Source organism: Pseudophryne corroboree, chromosome 3 (genome assembly GCF_028390025.1).
Source record: "Pseudophryne corroboree isolate aPseCor3 chromosome 3, aPseCor3.hap2, whole genome shotgun sequence".
Lineage (NCBI taxonomy): Eukaryota > Metazoa > Chordata > Amphibia > Anura > Myobatrachidae > Pseudophryne > Pseudophryne corroboree.
The window spans coordinates 12524632-12540391 of record NC_086446.1 but is presented as its reverse complement, the minus strand read 5'-3'; the positions used below and the strand labels follow the sequence as shown (position 1 = coordinate 12540391).

Here is a 15760-nt window from a genome sequence, read left to right as displayed (position 1 = left end):
TACCCTGTCCTGCTGCCTCCCCGCTCTGTGCCCTGCACCATTCCTCTACCCTGTCCTACTGCCTCCCCTGCTCTGTGCTCTGCACCATTCCCCTACCCTGTCCTGCTGCCTCCCCCGCTCTGTGCCCTGCACCATTCCTCTACCCTGTCCTGCTGCCTCCCCGCTCTATGCCCTGCACCATTCCCCTACCCTGTCCTGCTGCCGCCCCCGCTCTGTGCCCTGCACCATTCCTCTACCCTGTCCTACTGCCTCCCCTGCTCTGTGCTCTGCACCATTCCCCTACCCTGTCCTGCTGTCTCCCCTGCTCTGTGCCCTGCACCATTCCTCTACCCTGTCCTGCTGCCTCCCACGCTCTGTGCCCTGCACCATTCCCCTACTCTGTCCTGCTGCCTCCCACGCTCTGTGCCCTGCACCATTCCCCTACTCTGTCCTGCTGCCTCCCCCGCTCTCTGCCCTGCACCATTCCCCTACCCTGTCCTACTGCCTCCCCTGCTCTGTGTCCTGCACCATTCCCCTCCCCTGTCCTGCTGCCTCCCCCGCTCTGTGCCCTGCACCATTCCCATACCCTGTCCTGCTGCCTCCCCCGCTCTGTGCCCTGCACCATTCCCCTCCCCTGCTGCCTCCCCTGCTCTGTTCTCTGCACCATTCCCCTCCCCGCTCTGTACCATTCCCCTACCCTGTCCTGCTGCCTCCCCCGCTCTGTGCTCTGCACCATTCCCCTACCCTGTCCTGCTGCCTCCCCCGCTCTGTGCCCTGCACCATTCCTCTACCCTGTCCTACTGCCTCCCCTGCTCTGTGCTCTGCACCATTCCTCTACCCTGTCCTACTGCCTCCCCTGCTCTGTGCCCTGCACCATTCCCCTACCGTGTCCTGCTGCCTCCCCCGCTCTGTGCCCTGCACCATTCCCCTACCCTATTCTGCTGCCGCCCCCGCTCTGTTCCCTGCACCATTCCCCTACCCTGTCCTGCTGCCTCCCCTGCTCTGTGCTCTGCACCATTCCCCTACCCTGTCCTGCTGCCTCCCCCGCTCTGTGCCCTGCACTATTCCTCTACCCTGTCCTGCTGCCTCCCTGCTCTGTGCCCTGCACCATTCCCCTACCCTGTCCTGCTGCCTCCCCCGCTCTGTGCCCTGCACCATTCCCCTACCCTGTCCTGCTGCCTCCCCCGCTCTGTGCCCTGCACTATTCCTCTACCTTGTCCTGCTGCCTCCCTGCTCTGTGCCCTGCACCATTCCCCTACCCTCCCCTGCTGCCTCCCCCGCTCTGTGCTCTGCACCTTTTCCCTACCCTGTCCTGCTGCCTATCCCCAAACCCCCCCCCCCCCCCCCTCCCACTCTGTGCCCTGCACACATATACTGTAAATATAACCACTTGGAGCACTTTGTGTAGTGTGGATGCAGTTGTTGGTAATTAGGCCACAAGTGTCCCGTGTTTATGTGTGAGGCGGTCTGGATGGATATTGTGGTTCAGCAACGTCACTGGCCTCGCGAGGTGTCAGAGCCGCTTCCGCGGTTGAGAGGTTGTTGTACAGCGGGGCACTGCGCCTTGGCGGTCACAATCGCAGCACGCTGCACACCCCTACCAATAGCCTGAAGGTGGTGACAGTGGTGAGTACAAACCGGGGGCCCAACTAGGGGGGTCCCCCGGTTCAAGGTGCGGCTGACATGCAGAGGAGGCATACAGGACCCTCCTGGGAGGGACCCCCTATAGCCCCCTGTGTACACTGGCTAGCGGTGGCTTAGACTACCACTTGTGTGATTTTTTTAAAGCTGTTTGGGAGACATTGCCAGTGTAAAAAACACTGTAGCTCAGGCGCCATTGGAGCTACCTCAGAGCAGGACCAGCGGCGTTTTGGCGCCTTCCTCTGCTTACAGCTGCAGCAGCACGGCACACACAGCTCCTCCAGACACTCAGTAAACACTGGAAAACTGGTACAGGGTGTAGTAGAGGGGGAGAGCCGCTATTGAAAACAATCTGTGTCCTGTAAAGGACAGTGGTCATAGGTGTTTCATCTTGTAATAATAGCATGCAGCCTCACTGGGGCTATTTAGCTTGGGTGTGCTGGTCCTTTTGTCTGTCTCCCTCTCGCATACAGTAAGGGCAGGCTTGCTAATTTATTACTTGTCTGTGTGTATATCAGGGTGATTTACTGTGACCATGGTAAAACACAAATTATGCAGAGTGTGCCACACCAGATTCTCTCCCTCAACATCTGATTCTGTATCCTATGAACAATGCAGCCAATCTTCACAACCTAGGGGGTAATTCCAAGTTGATCGCAGCAGGAATTCTGTTAGCAATTGGGCAAAACCATGTGCACTGCAGGGGAGGCAGATATAACATGTGCAGAGAGAGCTAGATTTGGGTGGGGTGTGTTCAATCTGCAATCTAATTTGCAGTGTAAATATAAAGCAGCCAGTATTTACCCTGCACAGAAATAAAATAACCCACCCAAATCTAACTCTCTCTGAAAATGTTATATCTGCCCCCCCTGCAGTGCACATGGTTTTGACCAACTGCTAAAAATGTTCCTGCTGCGACCAACTTGGAATCACCCCCTTAGTGAGGGGGCTGGGGGGGGGGGGGGGGGGGGGTCAAGAGCCCTCCTGGCTAGGTGCCAATAAACCTATGATGTCTTATATGATTCCCCTTCAACCCAGGGTATTGAAACCCTCATTCTAGCTGTATGTGTTAAAGCTCCCTCTAGAGCACGCTGCGACACAGCAGTCATTCTTCTTTACACAGAATAAGCAAAGTGTCACTTTCCCTGATTCTGCAGAGTTAGATTATCTTTCTCTGACGTCCTAGTGGATGCTGGGAACTCCGAAAGGACCATGGGGAATAGCGGGCTCCAAAGGAGGCTGGGCACTCTAGAAAGATCTTAGACTACCTGGTGTGCACTGGCTCCTCCCACTATGACCCTCCTCCAAGCCTCAGTTAGATTTTGTGCCCGGCCGAGGTTGGATGCACACTAGGGGCTCTCCTGAGCTCTTAGAAAGAAAGATAGTCTTAGGTTTTTTATTTTCAGTGAGACCTGCTGGCAACAGGCTCACTGCAGCGAGGGACTAAGGGGAGAAGAAGCGAACTCGCCTGCTTGCAGCCGGATTGGGCTTCTTAGGCTACTGGACACCATTAGCTCCAGAGGGATCGACCGCAGGCCCAGCCTTGATGTTCGGTCCCGGAGCCGCGCCGCCGTCCCCCTTACAGAGCCAGAATCAAGAAGATGGTCCGGAAAATCGGCGGCATGAAGACATCAGTCTTCACCAAGGTAGCGCACAGCACTGCAGCTGTGCGCCATTGCTCCTCTCACACACTTCACACTCCGGTCACTGAGGGTGCAGGACGCTGGGGGGGGGCGCCCTGTGGCAGCAATAAAAACACCTTGGCTGGCAAAAATACCTCAATATATAGCCCCAGGGGCTATATATGAGGTAAATACCCCTGCCAGATTCCATAAAAAAGCGGGAGAATAGGCTGCGGAAAAGGGGCGGAGCTATCTCCCTCAGCACACTGGCGCCATTTTTCCCTCACAGCTCCACTGGAAGGAAGCTCCCTAGCTCTCCCCTGCAGTCTACACTACAGAAAAGGGTTAAAAAAAAAGAGAGGGGGGGGGCACTAATTTTAGGCGCAGTATACATTATATAGAAACAGCAGCTATAGGGGACATAACACAGTCCCTGCATTATATAGCGCTCTGGTGTGTGCTGGCATACTCTCACTCTGTCCCCCCAAAGGGCTTTTGTGGGTCCTGTCCTCGTTTAGAGCATTCCCTGTGTGTCTGCGGTGTGTCGGTACGGCTGTGTCGACATGTTGAATGAGGAAGCTTATATGGTGACGGAGCAGAGGCCGATATATGTGATGTCGCCCCCTGTGGGGCCGACACCAGGGTGGATGGATAGGTGAAAGGTATTAACCGACAGTGTCAACTCCTTACATAAAAGGGTGGATGACGTAACAGCTGTGGGACAGCCGGCTTCTCAGCCCGCGCCTGCCCAGGCGTCTCAAAGGCCATCAGGGGCTCAAAAACGCCCGCTCTCTCAGATGGCAGACACAGATGTCGACACGGAGTCTGACTCCAGTGTCGACAAGGTTGAGACATATACACAATCCACTAGGAACATCCGTGACTTGATCCCGGCAATAAAATAATGTGTTATACATTTCTGACATTAACCCAAGCACCATCTAAAAATGGGTTTTAGGTTTGGGGAGAAAAAACAGGCAGTGTTTTGTTCCCCCATCAGATGAATAAATGAAGTGTGTGAAAAGCGTGGGTTCCCCCGTTAAGTAACTGGTAATTTCTAAAAAGTTACTGATGGCGTACCCTTTTTCCCGCCAGGAGGATAAGTTACGCTGGGAGATATCCCCTAGGGGGGATAAGGCGCTCACACGGTTGTCAAAAAAGGTGGCACTGCCGTTTTAGGAACGGCCACTTTGAAGGTACCTGTTGATAAAAAGCAGGAGGCTATCCTGAAGTCTGTATTTACACACTCAGGTACTAGACTGAAACCTGCAGAGCGTGCTGCTGCAGCGTGGTCGGTGACCCTGTCAAGCATACTAGTTTGCTAATATGAGAACATATTAAAGACGTCGTCTTATATATGAGGGATGCACAGAGGGATATTTTGCCGACTGGCATCCAATATGAATGTAATGTCCATTCTGTCAGGAGGGTATTAGAGACCTGTCACTGGACAGGTGATGCTGACTTAAAAGGCGCATAGAGATTCTGCCTTATAAGGGTGAGGAATTATTTGGGGATGGTCTCTGGGACCTCGTATCCACAGCAACTGCTGGGAAGAAATATTTTTACCTCAGGTTTCCTCACAGAAAACTAAGAAAAGCACTGTATTATCAGGTACAGTCCTTTCGGCTTCAGAAAAGCAAGCGGGTCAAATGGCGCTTCCTTTCTGTACAGAGACAAGGGAAGAGGGAAAAAGCTGCACCAGTCAGCCTGTTCCCAGAATCAAAATTCTTTCCCCGCTTCCTGTGAGTCCATAGCATGACGCGGGTGCTCCACAGGTGTAGCCAGGTACGGTGGGGGGCCGTCTCAAAAATTTCAGCAATTAGTGGGCTCGCTCACAGGTGGATCCCTGTTTCTCTCAAGTAGTATTTCAGGGGTACAAGCTGGAATTCGAGATGTCTCCCCCCAGCCGTTTCCTCAAATATGCCTTGCCGACAACTCCCTCAGGCAGGGAGGCGGTGCTAGAGGCAATTAATAAGCGGTATTCCCAGCAGGTAATACTCAAGGTGCCCCTACTTCAACAAGGACGGGGTTACTATTCCACACGGTTTGGGGGATCGAAACCGCATGGTTCGGTGTGACCCATTTTATATTTAAAATCCTTGAACACATACATAAAAAAATTCAAGTTCAAGATGGAATCGCTCAGGGCGGTTATTGCAAGCCTGGACGAGGGGGATTACATGGTATCCCGGGACATCAAGGATGCTTACCTGCTTGTCCCCATTTACCATCCTCGCCAGGAGTACCTCAGATTTGTGGTACAGGTTTGCCATTACCAAGTCCAGACACGGCCGTTTGGACTGTACATGGCACCGAGGGTGTTTACCAAGGTAATGGCCGAAATGATGATACTCCTTCGAAAAAAAGGGAGTTTTAATTATCTCGTACTTGGACGATTTCCTAATAAAGGCACGGTCCAAGGAACAGTGGTTGGTGGGAGTAGCACTATCTCAGGAAGTGCTGCGCCAGCACGGCTGGATTCTGAATATCCCAAAGTCACAGCTGGTTCCGACTACACGTCTAATGTTCCTGGGTATGATTCTGGACACAGTCCAGTAAAAAGTGTTTCTCCCGGAGGAGAAAGCCAGGGAGTTGTCTTCTCTAGTCAGAGACCTCCTGAAACCAAAACAGGTATCGGTGCATCACTGCACGCGGGCCCTGGAAAAGATGGTAGCTTCTTACGAGGCAATTCCATTCGGCAGGTTCCATGCCAGAATCTTTCAGTGGGACCTGTTGGACAAGTGGTCCGGATCGCATATTCAGATGCGTCGTTTAATAACCCTGTCTCCAATGAACCAGGGTGTCTCTTCTGTGGTGGCTGCACAGTGCTCATCTTCTGGAGGGCCGCAGACTCGGCATACAGGACTGGGTCCTGGTGACCACGGATGCCAGCCTTCGAGGCTGAGGGGCAGTCAAAAGGGGAAGAAACTTCCAAAAAGGACTATGGTCAAGTCAGGAGACTTCCCTTCACATAAATATTCTGAAACTAAGGGCCATTTACAATGCCCTAAGTCAAGCAAAATCCCTGCTCCTACACCAGCCGGTGCTGATCCAGTCAGACAACATCACAGCAGTCGCCCATGTGAATCGACAGGGCGTCACAAGAAGCAGGATGGCAATGGCAGAAGCCACAAGAATTCTCCGATGGGCGGAAAATCAGCTAATAGCACGGTCAGCAGTGTTCATTCCGGGAGTGGACAACTGGGAAGCAGACTTTCTCAGCAGGCACGACCTCCACCCGGGAGAGGGGGGACTTCATCCAGAAGTCTTCCAAATGATTGTAAATCAGTGGGATTGTCCACAGGGGGACATGATGGCGTCCCACCTAAACAAAAAACTAGAGAGGTATTGCGCCAGGTCAAGAGACCCTCAGGCAATAGCTGTGGACACTCTAGTGACACCGTGGGTGTATCAGTCAGTTTATTTGTTCCCTCCTCTGCCTCTCATACCAAAGGTATTGAGAATAATAAGAAGGCGAGGAGTAAACACAATTCTCGTGGTTCCGGATTGGCCACGACGAGCGTGGTACCCGGAACTTCAAGAGATGATCTCAGAGGACCCGTGGCCTCTGCCGCTCAGACAAGACCTGCTACAGCAAGGGCCCTGTCTGTTCCAAGACTTATCGCGGCTGCGTTTGACGGCATGGCGGTGGAACGCCGGATCCTAAAGGAAAAGGGCATTCCGGAAGAAGTCATTCCTACGCTTATTAAAGCCAGGAAAGAGGTTACAGCAAATCAATATCACCGCATATGGCGGAAATATGTTGCATGGTGTGAGGCCGAAAAGGCCCCAACAGAGGAATTTCAACTAGGTCGATTTCTGCATTTCCTGCAAGCAGGAGTGAATATGGGCCTAAAATTAGGTTCCATTAAGGTACAGATCTCGGCTCTGTCGATTTTCTTTCAAAAAGAACTAGCTTCAGTACCTGAAGTTCAGACATTTGTAAAAGGAGTGCTGCATATTCAGCCCCCATTTGTGCCTCCTGTGGCACCTTGGGATCTCAACGTGGTGTTGAGTTTCATAAAACCACATTGGTTTGAGCCACTAAAGACCGTGGATCTGAAATATCTCACGTGGAAAGTGGTCATGTTTTTGGCCTTGGCTTCGGCCAGGCGAGTATCAGAATTGGCGGCTCTATCATGTAAAAGCCCTTATCTAATTTCCATACGGATAGGGCAGAATTGAGGACTCGTCCCCAGTTTCTCCCTAAGGTGGTGTCAGCGTTTCGCCTGAACCAGCATATTGTGGTGCCTGCGGCTACTAAGGACTTGGAGGACTCCAAGTTTGCTAGACGTTGTCAGGGCCCTGAAAATATATGTTCCAAGACAGCTGGAGTCAGAAAATCTGACTCGCTGTTTATTTTATATGCACTCAACAAACTGGGTGCTCCTGCTTCTAAGCAGACTATTGCTCGTTGGATTTGTAGTACAATTCAGCTTGCACATGCTGTGGCAGGCCTGCCACAGCCAAAATCTGTCAATGCCCATTTTACAAGGAAGGTGGGCTCATCTTGGGCGACTGCCCTAGGGGTCTCGGCTTTACAACTTTGCCGAGCTGCTACTTGGTCAGGGGCAAACACGTTTGCAAAATTCTACAAATTTGATACCCTGGCTAAGGAGGACCTGGAGTTCTCTCATTCGGTGCTGCAGAGTCATCCGCACTCTCCCGCCCGTTTGGGAGCTTTGGTATAATCCCCATGGTCCTTTCGGAGTTCCCAGCATCCACTAGGACGTCAGAGAAAATAAGAATTTACTCACCGGTAATTCTATTTCTCGTAGTCCGTAGTGGATGCTGGGCGCCCATCCCAAGTGCGGTTTATCTGCAATACTTGTACATAGTTATTGTTAACTAAATCGGGTTATTGTTGAGCCATCTGTTGAGAGGCTCACTTGTTTCATACTGTTAACTGGGTATAATATCACGAGTTATACGGTGTGATTGGTGTGGCTGGTATGAGTCTTACCCGGGATTCAAAATCCTTCCTTATTGTGTACGCTCGTCCGGGCACAGTGTCCTAACTGAGGCTTGGAGGAGGGTCATAGTGGGAGGTGCCAGTGCACACCAGGTAGTCTAAGATCTTTCTAGAGTGCCCAGCCTCCTTCGGAGCCCGCTATTCCCCATGGTCCCTTCGGAGTTCCCAGCATCCACTACGGACTACGAGAAATAGAATTACCGGTGAGTAAATTCTTATTATTTAATTTAGCCTGGAAAAATCCAGATAAAAAATACCAAGTGTCAAAAAGATTTTTGCACACTTTCTCATTTGCTCCTGTAGGCAGGAAATTCTGGGAAGAGGCCCCGGCTGTTGATGTATCAGTCTCTCGCCTATCTCAAAAGGCAGTGCTGCCTGCCCCGGGCTCCTTTACCATAAAAGACCCTGGGGACAGAAAAATAGAGACTACACTGAAGTCTACACATCAGCAAAGGCTGGCAATAGCAGGTTGCTGGATGACATATGCCATTCATCCGTGGGCTACTCAAATTCATTAGGGCCTCTCCGGGGATATTCCTCTGGTTACTACGGAGACTCTCTTAAGGCACATTCAGCACACTGCTCGCGTCCTGTGTGACTCTCTCACTGCCATGGCAGTGTCTCTCACTGCCATGGCCTTGTGGATAGCGGAAGAGGAGTGGATAGCGGAAGAGGAGTCCTAGCGCAGTGTGGAGTCTCTCCCCTTTACTGGGGAATGGCTGTTCGAGGTTGAGTTGGATACGTGGATTTCTAAAGTTACCGTGGGGAAATCCACATTTCTCCCCACTGGTGCCCCGGGACCGTCTGTTCAGTCCTTTCGGTCTAACAGATTTCATTCTAGGGTCAGAGGTGCCTCCAATGCGGCTAGAGGCACCAGAGGTAAGACAAAAAAAACAGTGATCACCGGTTCTCAGGATCAGAGCACGGGTCAGCTTGCACAAAGGCCTCAGCATGACGGTGCCCACCCATCGCGAGGTGGGGGCTCAGCTGCGTCACTTCTGCCGCATCTGAGAAGGGTCCTGCCAGGATGCCTGGGTACGGGACCTCATTTCTCAGGGCTACAAGCTGGAGTTCGACGGTGCTCCTCCCCAACAATTTTTCAAATCAAGCTTACCAGCTTTGGAGGATACACGAGTTATGCAGCAACTGGCCATCCTAAAGTTGGTCCAGTCCCAACACAACAAAAGGTAAAGGGTTATTACTCCAACCTGTTTGTGGTACCTTAACCTCATGGTTTGGTAAGGCCCATTTTAAATCTCAAATCCTTGAACCCTTAACTAAAGGTTTTCAAGTTCAAAATGGAATCCTTGCGAGCAGTGATTGCGGGCCTGGAAGAACAGGAATTCATGGTCTCCCTGAATATCAAGGACACCTATCTCCATATTCCAATTTGGCCACCTCATCAGGCTTACCTGAGGTTTGCCCTACTGGACGATCACTACTAGTTCCAGGCGCTACCCTTCAGCCTGTCCACAGCTCCAAGGGTGTCCAGGAAGGTAATGGCAGAGATAATGTTCCAGCTCCGGATCCAGGGGGTCAATGTTGTCCCTTACCTGGACGATCTCCTGATAAAACAAGATCCAGGGAGCTTTTATTGCTCCATATCGACCGCACTATCCAACTTCTATCACACCATGGGTGGATTTTCAATTTACAGAAGTTCCAACTGGAGTTGACTCAGTGGCTCCTGTTCCTGGGGATTTTGCTGGATACGGTGGCCCAGAAAGTATTCCTGCCAGAGGACAACGCGAGAACACTTCAGGAGATGGTCCGCATGGTTCTCCGACCTGCTCGAATATCCATCCATCTTTGCATAAGATTGTTGGGGAAGATGGTAGCCTCATACAAGGCGATCCAATATGGAAGGTTCCATACCAGAACATTTCAATTGGATCTCCTGAGCAAGTGGTCTGGTTCACATCTTCAGATGCACCGGATTATACGTCTGTCAACTCAGGCCGGGATTTCCCTCCTGTGATGGCTGAAGTCTTCAAATCTACTTGCAGACATTTCGGGATTCAGGATTGGATCCTCCTCACGACGGATGCGAGTCTCAGAGGATGGGGAGCTGTCACCAAAGGGGCTCAGTTCCAGGGAATGTGGTCAGCCCACGAAGCCCTCCTTCCGATCAACATTCTGGAACTTCGGGCGATCTACAATTCTTTGGTTCAGGCCTCTCCTTTACTCAGGGATCACGCAATCCAATTACAGTCGGACAACGCCACGGCAGTGGCGAACATCAATTGACAAGGTGGGACAAAGAGCAGGGCCTGCATTCGAGAGGTGTCAAGGATACTCCTCTGGGCAGAAAGAAATGCAAGAGCAGTGTCCGCAATCTTCATTCCGGGAGTAGACAACTGGGAAGTGAGGGCTCCACCATCAGGTGTTTCAACAGATCATCGACCGGTGGGGATGCCCACAAATAGACATGATGGCTTCTCGACTCAACAAGAAGCTTTGTTGGTATTGCTTACGAACCAGAGACCCTCAGGTGAGGGCAGTGGATGCACTGATGTCACTTTGGCTGGTCTACCTGTTTCCTCCGATTCCATTGCTCCCAAGGGTGCTAAACCAAATCAGGAATCAAGAAGTCCAAGCAATTCTGATTGCCCCGGATTGGCCTCGGAGGACGTGGTACGCGTATCTTCTGGACATGTCCGTCGAAGACCCTTGGTCTCTACCACTAAGAAGAGATCTTCAACAAGGACCGTTTGTCTACCCGAACTTATGACGACTTTGTTTGACGGCATGGAGGTTGAGCTGGTCATCCTAGCTCACAAGGGCCTTTCCAAAAAGGTTATTGCTACCATGGTTCAGGCCAGGAAACCTGTGACGTCAAAACAATATCATATCTGGAGAAGATATGCCTCATGGTGCGAGTAACACACGTACCCGCCTGCGGAGTTCAACTTGGAACGGTTCCTCCTTTTCCTGCAGGCTGGTGTGGATAAGGACTTGCGTCTGGGATCCATTAAGGTCCAGATTTCATCTCTCTCCATTTTCTTCCAGAAGAAATTGGCAGTGTTGCCAGAAGTGCAGACCTTCTTGCAAGCGGTGCTTCACATTTAGCCTCCTTTTGTGCCGCCCACAGCACCTTGGGATTTGACTGTTGTGTTGGAATTTCTGCAGTCCTCCTGGTTTGAACCTTTGATGACGGTAGAAGACAAGTACCTCACGTTTAAAACGGTGATGTTACTGTCCCTGGCTTCAGAACTGGGGGCCTTATCATGTAAAAGTCCCTACTTGGGGGTAAATTTACTAAGATGGGAGTTCTGTTTAAGATGGTATGTTGCCTATAGCAATCGATCAGATTCCAGGTATTATCTTCGAGAAGGTGCTAGATAAATGAGAAGTGGAATCTTATTGGTTGGTCCCATCTTAAATAGAACTCCCATCTTAGTTAATTTACCCCATGGTCTTTTATGAGGACAGAGCGGACCTCCGACTAGGCAGCAGTTCCTGCCGAAGGTTGTCTCTGTGTTTCACTTGAATCAACCATCAGGTTCTGGCACTTCTGCTCCTCCAGAGGCATTGGATGCTGTGCGAGCCTTGAAGATATAGGTCAAGAGAACGGCTCGAATCAGAAAGACGGATTCCTTGTTCGTGCTATATGATGCACAGAGAAAGGGTTGCCCTGCTTCTAAGCAGTCCATTGCTTGTTGGCTTAGGCTCACTATCCAACAGGCCTATGTGTCGGCAGCCTTTCCTGTTCCACAGTCTCTGAAGGCCCACTCTACAAGATCGGTGGGGTCTTCCTGGACGGCTGCCCGTGGAGTCACGGCCTTGCAACTATGCCGAGCTGCTACCTGGTCAGGGAAGAACACCTTTGTAAAGTTCTACAGGTTTGATACCCTGGCCAGTTTGGGCAGGCGGTGCTGCAGTTGTCTCCGCACGTTCCTACCCGTTCTGGAAGCTTTGGGACGTCCCCATCGTACTAGAGTCCCCCAATATCCCTTATGGATACTAGAGTAAATAGGATTTTAATTACCTACCGGTAAATACTATTCTTGTAGTCCATTAGAGATATTGGACGCCCGCCTCAGTGCATTGACTTTTTTCTGCAGTTTGTCTCTTATATGTTTACCTGTTTAGCTGTTGCTGTTTTGTTACCGCCCGTTACTGGTTGTTTTATGTTAGTGGTGTGCTGGTGTATACATTTCACCACTCGTTGTTATGTTCTTGCTCTCAAGTATGTCCTTTCTCCTTCGGGCAATGTTTTCCCTATAACTGCCCGTGGGAGGGGGCATAGAGGGGAGGAGCCAGGACACCCAGTTGAAGAGATTTAAACTGCATCGGCTCCTTTGGACCCCGTTTATATTCCCATCGTACTAGATTCCCCAAATATCCCTTATGGACTACGAGAAAAGGATTTACCGGTAGGTAATTAAAATCCTATTTTTTTCTGTCAAAAAAAAAAAATGGGATGATAGCGCAATTAATAACTGATGGTAATTATCGTGCTCTTCAATTAGAGTCCGTTTTTTTTTTTCTTCAGGAGAATGATAAGCGCTGTGTAACTGGCTACGTGATTCCCCGGGGGATAATTTATATGGCAAAGTACCACAGGTAATTGAATAGCCCCTAAAGTTTGCAAGTTGAAATTAATCAGCTAAACCTCTTTGTTATTAATAGTAAGATAGCGGTGTAGTGGTTAGCATTGCTGTCTCACGGCACTGAAGTCATGAGTTCAATTACTGAACGGTGTGGAGTTTGTATGTGTTTACACAATTGATCCAAAAACCATACTGATAGGTTAATTGGCTTCTGATATCAAATTAACCTAGTGTGTGCGTGTGGTAGGGAATATAGAGTGTAAGCTCCCCTGGTGGGACTGATGTGAATGACTAAATATTCTCTGTACTGTGTAATATGTAGGCGCTATATAAAGATATGTGAATAATAATAATACAGCTATTTTATCTCCAGTAGATGGAGGCACAAGCCGGAATGCCTTGGAGGGAGATCTCATCTTGTCTGCAGATACTAAAACAGAAGATAACATCACACAGGATTCTCCAGGAGACAGCGCTGTTATGCTAAATATACATCCAGTACCTCACAGCGCAGATATATCATCCAATCCCTCTAATCGTGAGGGCTGTTCGCCTGATAACTCAGCTATTGTTACACATAGTGCAGCTCATACACCTGATAATATATTTCCCTGTTCAGAGTGTGGGAAATGTTTTACACACAAATTACATCTTGTTATACATCAGAGAATTCACACAGGTGAGAAACCATTTCCATGCTCTGAGTGTGGAAAATGTTTTACACAGAAATCATATCTTGTTATACATCAGAGAATTCACACAGGTGAGAAACCATTTCCATGCTCTGAGTGTGGAAAATGTTTTACACAGAAATCAGATCTTGTTAGACATAACAGAAGTCACACAGGTGAGAAGCCATTTCCATGCTCTGAGTGTGGAAAATGTTTTACATACAAATCACAACTTGTTATACATCAGAGAAGTCACACAGGTGAGAGGCCATTTCCATGCTCTGAGTGTGGGAAATATTTTACACACAAATCAAAACTTGTTATACATCAGAGAAGTCACACAGGTGAAAAGCCATTTCCATGCTCTGAGTGTGGGAAATGTTTTACACGGAAATCACATCTTGTTAAACATCAGAGTAGTCACACAGGTGAGAGGCCATTTCCATGTTCTGAGTGTGGGAAATATTTTACACTGAAATCAGATCTTGTTAGACATCAGAGAAGTCACACAGGCGAGAAACCATTTTCATGCTCTGAGTGTGGGAAATGTTTTACACAGAAATCATTTCTTATTAGACATAACAGAAGTCACACAGGTGAGAAGCCATTTCCATGCTCTGAGTGTGGGAAATCTTTTACACAGAAATCATTTCTTATTATACATCAGCGAAATCACACAGGTGAGAAACCATTTCCATGCTCTGAGTGTGGGAAATGTTTTACACAGACTTCACATCTTGTTACACATCAGAGAAGTCACACAGGGGAGAAACCATTTCGATGCTCTGAGTGTGGGAAATGTTTTCCACATAAAGCACGCCTTGTTATGCATCAGATTTCACACAGGAGAAACATTACTATGAGTTGATACAGGGTTGAGGCAACACTCCTGTCACACAGTATTTTAACACTTTGTTATCCTTCCGCAGGTAATTGGAATGTGTGTCATTAATATAAGATGACTAGATCACTCCGGTGAAACTTTTAGTAATTTCTTCTATATATTTTTCTATGTATTATTTCCTATAGATTCTATTTAGTGTAGATTGCAGTCAAATACTTAAAAGATAAAACGCATTATCATCTTGTAAAACATTTTATTCTGGAAACTTACGGGTAGAATCCAGTAATTGCTGTTCTGGAATGGTGGTGAAGTACGAATCACAAATTATTTCCTGGAGGTTAGAAAAAAAATAAAACTATTTGCTTTTCACTTTTTTGCAACTTATTGAAAAATAATTATATTGTCAAAAAGCAAACTAATTATATTTTCTGGGGAAAAATATTGTGTGGGTCACTACATCAGCACTTAATGAGCTAGCTAATTAGCTTCTATAAAAATTAATCCCCACTGACCCTCCTAACTCAGTGCTGAAGGAGCAGGTATCTCCACTGTTCTCCATAGCTGTCCAGGTTGGGTATGTGTGTCAGTGCGGTGTCTCTCCTTACTGGTTACAGGCTCTCTAAAGAGCTGATACTGGTGGCTGAGAAGGCTCTGTTTTCACACAGTTTCCGGCCAGATTCTGGGGTTTCAGAAGCAGGGACCTAGGGAACGCGGTAGGCGCTGTGGTGCAATCCCCAGGAGTAGTTGGTAGGGGCAGACACGGTCAATGCCTACCCTAGTAGAGAAGGTAACACACTAAGATGGGTCATCTGGCCAGCTGGAACAACACTGCCAGAGCTGCATTCACCTACAGCCACCCCACAGTGTATATGCCCAATGTCATCTAATCTTGGAAACTATGCAGTGTTGGGCATGGTTAGTACTTGGATGGGAGAGCACCTGGGAATACCATGTGCTGTAGGTAATGGAGATTATCGGCAGCAAAGCCAGTCTCTCACCCTATATGAAAGCGTTTGACAGTAGGTAACCTTTACATCCTGAGAGGTATATTACTCTGTGCAACATGTCTGAGAATACCACTAAGGGTAAAGCTGGAGGCGGAAAGCTCTGTGTTCTTTGTGAACCGAATCACGTGTCAGAAACTGCGACTAGTTCTGTGAAAGAGCCAACCAGGGTTTAGTGTCTTGCAATGTCTATAACTTCTGCTAGGGTGATAAGTATCTGCCAAATTATATATTTACACAGATATTTATGGTAACTGTAATATAAACTATATGGACAAAAGTATTCGGAAGCCTGAACATTACACCAACAGGGACTGTAATGACCTTGTATTCAAATACATATACTTTAATATGGAGATGGTCCCCTTTTGCAGCTATAACTGCTCCACTCTTCTTTGAAGGCTTTCCACAAGATTTGGGAGTATTTCTGTGGGAATTTCTGCCCATTCATTCTGTAGAGCATTTATGAGG

The 15760-nt window shown here is 48.9% G+C and overlaps 1 protein-coding gene and 1 pseudogene across 1 annotated transcript in view; both read left to right on the top strand.

Moving 5' to 3' along the window:
- The window catches only part of LOC135056945 (uncharacterized), a 904883-nt gene extending 890262 nt beyond the window's left edge, over nucleotides 1-14621 (top strand). Inside the window, exon 21 of the mRNA XM_063962726.1 lies at nucleotides 13144-14621. Within this exon, the coding sequence (XP_063818796.1) occupies nucleotides 13144-14309 (1166 nt within the window). The 3' untranslated portion in view covers nucleotides 14310-14621. The remainder of the gene's footprint in view (nucleotides 1-13143) is intronic.
- Nucleotides 14622-15130: 509 nt separating this feature from the next.
- LOC134897034 (5S ribosomal RNA) lies at nucleotides 15131-15249 on the top strand (annotated as a pseudogene).
- The last annotated feature ends 511 nt before the right edge of the window (nucleotides 15250-15760 follow it).